Genomic DNA, 7,620 nt, shown 5'->3' on the forward strand with positions numbered 1-7,620 from the left:
TTAAGTTTGTGTTGAAGTCCTTCTGCATATGGAATGTGCACATGTGAGAGTCTGAGTGAGCAAAGGGGAGTCCACATCTACACCTTCAACACGCCTGTGCAACCAGGGCCTGATGAAAAATGGAACATGACCAGCCTCCTGAAGACTCCCGGGCTCCCTGCAAGCGCTGCCCACGCAGCCACGATGCTGACTTCTAGCACCATCTGCTGGCTCTCTCTGGATCACTCTTAACTCCTTCCCTTCCATGTTAGTTGTTCCTCAAACCCTAGACTCCCTCTCATTTCATCCACTGACCGTGTCCTCTCACACTCTCTGTATGTCACAGCACAGACTGTGCCACCTAAGACTCCTGGTTGCAGGCCATGCCAATGAGACCACTGGGTTGAATTCAACCCCAGCGAGGCGATCAGCACTGCCCAATTCCACACCATGCACAGCACCCCAACCCTAACCAGCGAGCTCAGGAAGGACGCCCTTGGAATCAAAAGGAGCCAAAGAAGACAAGAGCCAGGTGCTAGGACACCACATTAGTGCCACAAGAGGAATAACTCATGACAAGATTCCAACACAAAGATGAAGAGGATGCCCATGTGCAAAACCAGCGTCGTGCCCAGTGCAGGACGCACATCCTCCTACCTGAGTCCCCGCCTGCACTCAGGGAGAAGCCGTCACCATAACTACACATCAGTCCTAACACACGAGTGCCCCTCTGCACGTGGTAAGACCATCTCCGTGACTTTGCCACTGGTCTTACTGCATAATTTTGGCTAATCTAAATTGTAATTTCAGCTGTTATCCCTGCCCCCCCCAATTATTATTTTCATACAGAAAAATTTCATCAAGAAAAATAGTGTGTATATGTACTTACATAATTTGTAGCCCACCAGGATTTTAACTTCAAATACCACTGTAGTCTTGGTCCGAGATTGACAGCGAAATCTTGTGCAAGTGCCGTCATGCGTTTGAAGTCTCCTTCCTTCATAAGAGGCTTCACCGACTCCAGATACTGGGGTTAACAAAGAACATTAACCCAGTTAAAACATGTTGATCAAAGCCTACAGTTTCCTCACCTGTGCCTTAAAACAAGTTACAGCATATTTAAAAGATTTTAAAACCTTCCCTAAGTTGGTCTTACCAGTCCACAGACAAGTTAACTCACTCCAGTGCTAAATGATGCTATAGGCTAACGATAATCAAACAATTAAACTTTTTATCCTTTATTGGCTTTAAAAGCATCACAAACCCTGCATCACCACAAAATCACCAAAGTGGCAAGGTCACTGGTTGACGAGGAAATTTCAAGAGTGTCTCTTTTCTTTTTTTTTTTTTTGTCCTTTTTTTTGTGAGACTGGCCTCACCGCGCTCAGCCAGTGAGTGCTGTGAGCGCACTGGTCATCCCTATATAGGATCGGAACCCGCGGTGGGAGCACTGCTGCGCTCCCAGCACCGCACTCTCCCGAGTGTGCCACGGGCTCGGCCTAAGAGTGTCTCTTTTCTATTAACTGGCCCTTAATAAAAGATCTGTTCTCACCTGAGGTACAGTGGTGACCTGAGACAGTGACCACGAGATGGGGTGGGTAATGCGGGGAGCTAGTCAGGGCTGGGGTCGGGCAGGTGCTCAGGCAGTACGATGGGAAGGAAAAGCTGGAATGGTGACAGGGGACAGGGACGGTCATGATGCCAGGCTCCGACCAGGGCTCCAGGTCCAGTTTTTAGCCCCTCACCCTTTGCCAAGCACTGCCTTGGTTGTACAGGCACCAGATATAAAAGCACGTTGGGAGCAGTTCATATATGCGACTTTCTCTAAAGACACTCCCAACCCCGCAATTTGCCATGAAATGTTCTACTCCATCCAGTTGCTTGTCTGCTGTAAATCAGCTCTGGGGCGGCCGCGATCTCTAGGGCCACTCCCTATATGTTGACGGGTAGGGCTACGTTCCCTAAAAGAGAGGGTGTTAAACACCTTGAGGCTTATTCAAATTAAAATGTGCATTATCGACAGAAAATCATGCTCTGAACACGCTGAAGCGGAACACTGATCTACACAAGACGGACAGACTCACCGAACCAGCCCGAGGGTCTCAGTCTCCCCTCATTCTGCTGATGGTGGGGGGGTCCCTCTCAGCATCCCTGACTCACGGGTGAGGACACAGAAGAGCAGAGATGGGAAAGCACTTGCCAAGGCCAAGAGAGTCTCAATAACTAAGCCTGGACTCAAACCCCAAAGCCTAGAAGTTTCCTTTCTATAGTTCTAAATGCGGCCACAGGGCGTGGTAAAACTGGGACGCTCGCACATTCCGGCTGGAGAGTGGAAAGCGGGGGCACTGCACAGTCTGGTGGTGTCTCAGCAAGTGAGACACAGACTCATCGTAGGACCCCGCGACTCCTCTCCTGGTATACAAGCATGCTTTGAAAAGTTTGCGGAAAAACAGAATTAAAAGTTACATGAATCCTTCCATGAACTTTTTGAAGTACCCTTGTATGCCCCAAACGAGTGTGCAAATGAAAACTTGTACGTGGGTGTTCATAGCAGCGCTGTTCGCCATAGCCAAAGGCTGGGAACAGAACGAGTGTCCACCAACAGGTGGATAACAAATCGTGTCCATGCAATATCATTACACCATAAAAGGAATGGAGCACCAACCCCTGCCGCAGCATGGCACAACCTTGCAACCATGGTGCCAGGTCAGGAAGGGCGGCCACACTGGGCATGATTCCACTTCTATGAAACGTCCAGACAGGCCAAGCCACAGAGACAGACAGCCGATCAGTGGTCACCAGCAGCTGGGGGAGGGGGACGGGGTGACCGCTTCATGGGTGTGGGGTTTTGGGTAACGAAAAAGTCCTGAAACTGGATAGTACTAATGATTGCACAACATTATAGATGTACTTAATGCCACTGAGTTGTATACTTGAAAACGGTTAAAATAGTAAAATTTGTGTTTTGTATATTTTACACAATTTTAAGAGAGAGAGCTGCTCCCTCCCATGTAAGAAAAAGGAAAGAAATGGGCTGTTTGGAGGAGGACATGAGAGTCCTGCCTGCACCTATTGTCACCACAGGTTTGCCCCCAGGGAGCCGGCTTTGAAATGGGGGTGTGTGTGGGTGGGTGGGGGGCAGTGCCCTCAGGCACGCTGCGACCAGTGACCACCCCCACACAGCTGCGCCAGGGTCAGCTGAGGGACACTCACAGGTTGTCTGGTGACCCTCGCCAACCAGATTAAAACCTCCAGATCATTTGCCACCATCAACAGGTGAATGGACAAATAAAATGGGGTCTGTCCCTATAATGGAATATTATTCACCTACAAAAAGGACATTCTGACACATGCTACAACAGGAACAAACCTTGAACACACTACGCTGAGTGAAGGAAGCCAGGCACAAAAGGACAAATACTGTATGACTGCACTTACATGAGGTCCCTAGAACAGGCGAATTCCTAGAGACAGAAAGGACAGAGGTTCCCGGGCTGGGGGAAGCAGATTGGGGAGTCACTGCTTAATAGCTATAGAGTTTCTGTTTGGGACAATGAAAAGGTTTTGAATATGGAGAGGGGGGACACAGCAATGTGACTATAATGAATGCCACCGAACCTACGTGTTAAAATGGTAAATTTTATGTATATGCCGGCCACAATTTAAAGCAATAATGTAATACGTCAAAAGCCACTGAGCTGTGTATTTCAAGTGAGTGAACTTTTTATGGTCTATAAATCATATCTCGATAAAGTTGTTAAAACAATAAAACATCTACTAGGCAGTATCTCTATCAAACATGACACCTTCTTAAAAACACCTATGATGCGATGGTACATTAGGGAAAAAAGGAGATTCTCTATAACATCCCCACAAGGTACACTGCTGAGAGCTAATACAGCTAAATGACAGCAAGCTCCTTTGCAGTCACGATTAAGACATAAGCTTCATCCGAAAGGCGACTGGCATCTCAGAGGGTGACGGGGAAGCCACACCTACCCTGCTCACGGTGTCTTTGACAGCTGGGACCGGCAGGCGAGGCAGAGATGTCTGGAAGCTGTACAGCATGGGTTTTCGGCCTGAAAAGATCTTGACCATACCCTGAAGAAAACAAGTACACTTTCAAAGACGTGACCACGTGAAAGATCCGAAACCAGTTCTCCTTTGTACACGACCTGCTGACTTCTTACTGATTTTTTGTGGCCATTTTATTTTTCCTCTAGTCTCTTTTCTGCCCCTATACTTACAGCCTCTAGCAAACACACATATAACTCCCCAATAAAAACCAGGTTGAATAAAAGCCAAGTCTGGCAGAAGCCTTGGGACACTGTTGCCCCTGTGCAGTTCTCTGGCCAGAACCCTGTTTGGGTCTGTGATGTCGCAGCCCAGCCGTGCTCCTGCACACGGTTGAGGCCCTTGGTTTGGGATCGGCTCGAGGTTCTAGAAATGGTGGTCAGGTCTGAGCTGAGTGCCTGGCCCTCAAGCTGACCTCAGGGAAAGCAATGCGGTCCCCTGGATCGCCGTCCAGCCTCGTGGAGAGCACGCTGCCTGCTGCAGGCCCTTGTTTTAGGCTGGTTGATCTAGACCTGGTGGAATAACTGGTCACCTCACGCAGACCAAAACAGACAACTTCCCAGGGCTCACAGGGTGGGGAGGTGGCGAGTCTTGGGGTGACAGCGTTGGACTGAGCCTGACGCCAGCCATGAATGCATCCTAGGGAACTTCGTCTGACCCGTTTTGAAAAGTGTGGGAAACCACCTCTGAATTGCTTCTAGTTATTAAATTCTGATTCCTTAAAAATCGAAAAAACTTACATCCAAACACTGGCAGGAAATTGGTTCGGGAAAGACTGTAGCCCAGGGGTGTGTGGTGGGCACTATGGTGACTCCCAAGCTTCTCTTACAAGCACGTCCCAAGATCAGGGCAGCAGGCCCAGCCCCCAGCCGCAGCCACCATCTGAGACCGAGCAGGATGGCCCAGCAGCCCACCTCCAGGTGCAGACAAGTGAGCCAACACTGACGTGCCCACCACACACACACAAAGCCATGAAACAGCCCCACTGGAGGAAAAGGTTTACAGAAAATCTCATTATGACCAGGTTCATTAACCTCATATAGGCCACTTCACAAAACATGGTTAAAAAAGTTCATGTTTCTTTACAAAATGCCCAGCTCCAAAGACCCAGGCTGGGCATGGCCATTTAGCTCCATTGGTTAGCGCACAGCCACACAACACCAAGGTCGTGGGTTCGGATCCCTACAATGGCCAGCAGCAAAAACAAAAAAACACAAAAAAAATCCCAAAGACCCAGGCAGAGTTTGAAAAGCCCAGAGAAGCTTAAGGTCATGACTAAAAGCAGGCAGGTGGCACTCCTGGGTGGCACACACCCTTCTGGAGGTCTGCAGTAGTTTAGAGGGGCCTGGGCCCCACAGAGGGAGGCCTCAAAGGTCCAGAGGTGATTCCTGTGTTAGATGGTTTATTTTCAGGAAACTGAACTCATAAAAACATTGAAGTAGTGAAATTCAGATAAACGTCTAAGCACATGGCAAAGCCTCAAATAAGGGACCCTTGGGCTGAGGGAACACGCTCGAAACTAAGAGTGAGTCATGGGAGTCAGGTCAGATAGGGCAGCCGAGGAAACCACTTAACGCCTGACCAGGACTTAGTCAAAGGAGCTACAAAGAACTGGATGGGTGGGTGGCAACACACTGAATGAATGACCTGCGCTGCACACCTGCAGAGCTCGCTATGAAATGCTGCAGAGCTTGCTGACATCATCAAAGAAGTACACTCTTTGGCCCACGTGCACGTGTCGTGGTGCACCGAACCTCTCCAGCTGTGAGCGGCCGAGACCCACATCACAACCAAGAGTCAAAGGAGCAACAACCCACGAGGTCCCTTCTTTCAAAAGCAAAACCATCCACAGCGTTCCACGCCGAGGGGAAGGTCACTCACCATCCAGACCTTGGTGGCGCGGCTCATCTTGCCATGCTCGGCGAACATCCAGCCGTGGTAGGAGAGCAGCACCTTGAGGGAGTAGCGCATGGTAAAGATGAGGGCCACCCAGAGCCCCGTACCGAACAGGAGGCCGCTGACCACGTCCTGCGTCTGGCCGGACATGTAGCCCCTGCGGAGACAAGCCAAGATGGGCACACACCTTAGCGTGGACGGCGGGCTGCGGGCAAGGCCACGTGAGGCCATGCGCCGGGCCAGCAGCCTTCTGTGGACACAAGTGACATGGAAGCCCACAGCGGTCGGGCCTCCTCATGGAGGGGACTCTAACACTCACCCAACGAGCAGAAGACTCAGGCATTATTCTCCTCGTGGCGTCAAAGCGAACCGGCCCAATCCTCTTTGGTGGGTTTCATAATCAAGGCTAACTTGTATAATGTGGAAAATATATACAACTTCCCCCAGGATCTAGGGACACATGGCGGGGGATGCTGAGGGGCTGAGAGCTGCCCACATCGCACACCATGCCCCAGACCAACCCTACCCAGCTGGTGCCGTGTCCTTCTGCCCTTTATGATTTTTCTTCCTTCAATCATAGCTGTGGGTTTTGCCATCCCTCCTAAACTCAAATCGTATGTGACAACTATTATTTCCAGTATTTGTATCAAAAGAGCTTGGTTTTGATCTAGATGGGACTATGCATCATGAATAAATGAAGAAATTGCTCATGTACGATGATCACTTCATAAACTTAAATACAGAAAAGGTTTCCATTTTATGGTAAAAAGTATATTTTATGGTAAAGATTGGACTTCAACAATGAGATGGAATGCACCTATTTTGTGGTTTTTAGTCTTAGCTGTTTTGGAAACTACAAAATATTTTAAAGATAAAAACTACTTAAGTGTGCTTCAAATGATCAGAACAATCAATACACATAATCTAAAGGCATCTCCAATATTTGAAAACCACCCATCTGAAATTGTATAATATTTAAGTGACAGAAACAAATTATCTTCAAGATAGAATATTTTTTGGTTCACAACTTGTATCTTTCTATAACCTGTCAAATCTAACGTTCAAGTTTAACTGTAGTCTCTACTCTAAACTTAGGTTCTGTTCTGATTATCTCATCTACAAGCAAACTTGGATTTGGGGACTTAAAAGGCTATCTTTTAGATAATCTACATTTTAGATTTGTAAGAACTACTTTACTGAAGGAAAAAGGCATACAAACTTCTCAATTCACAAAAATCAAACGGTATTGTAGCATAAACAAATAAATGACACATTCAGGATTTTTTTCATGTACACACACAGGCACTTGAATGAAATTCTGCCATTTGCAGCAACATGGATGAACTTAGAGAAAATTTATGTTAACTGAAATAAGCCAGGCACAGAAAGAGAAATACCGCATGTTCTCATTCGTAAGTGGGACCTGAAAAAAAAGAAAAGAAAGAAAAACACAACAATCACATAATTCCTTGAACTTTCAAAAGGAGAGAAAAGAACCAAGCCCACCAGATGTGGGAAAGAGGGGGAGGGTAAGGGAGAAATTGGTAAAGGGCCACAAAAAATGTTTACATTATATAATGTTAAAAAAAAATTACATTAAAAGAAAAAAAATTTGGGGCCGGCCCGGTGGCGCACTGCTACAGTGCGCCGCTTGGGAAGTGCGGCGGCGCT

The 7,620-nt window shown here is 47.8% G+C and overlaps 1 protein-coding gene across 1 annotated transcript in view; it reads right to left on the reverse strand.

Moving 5' to 3' along the window:
* CPT1A (carnitine palmitoyltransferase 1A (liver)) overlaps window positions 1-7,620 on the reverse strand; it is a 50,661-nt gene that overhangs the window by 37,589 nt on the left and 5,452 nt on the right. Inside the window, exons 3-5 of the mRNA XM_008591147.1 lie at window positions 5,935-6,106; window positions 3,979-4,080; window positions 869-1,006 (exon numbers count right to left, since the gene is read on the reverse strand). Coding sequence (XP_008589369.1) covers window positions 869-1,006; window positions 3,979-4,080; window positions 5,935-6,106 — 412 coding nt within the window. The remainder of the gene's footprint in view (window positions 1-868; window positions 1,007-3,978; window positions 4,081-5,934; window positions 6,107-7,620) is intronic.

Source organism: Galeopterus variegatus, unplaced genomic scaffold (assembly GCF_000696425.1).
Source record: "Galeopterus variegatus unplaced genomic scaffold, G_variegatus-3.0.2 Scaffold6703, whole genome shotgun sequence".
NCBI lineage: Eukaryota > Metazoa > Chordata > Mammalia > Dermoptera > Cynocephalidae > Galeopterus > Galeopterus variegatus.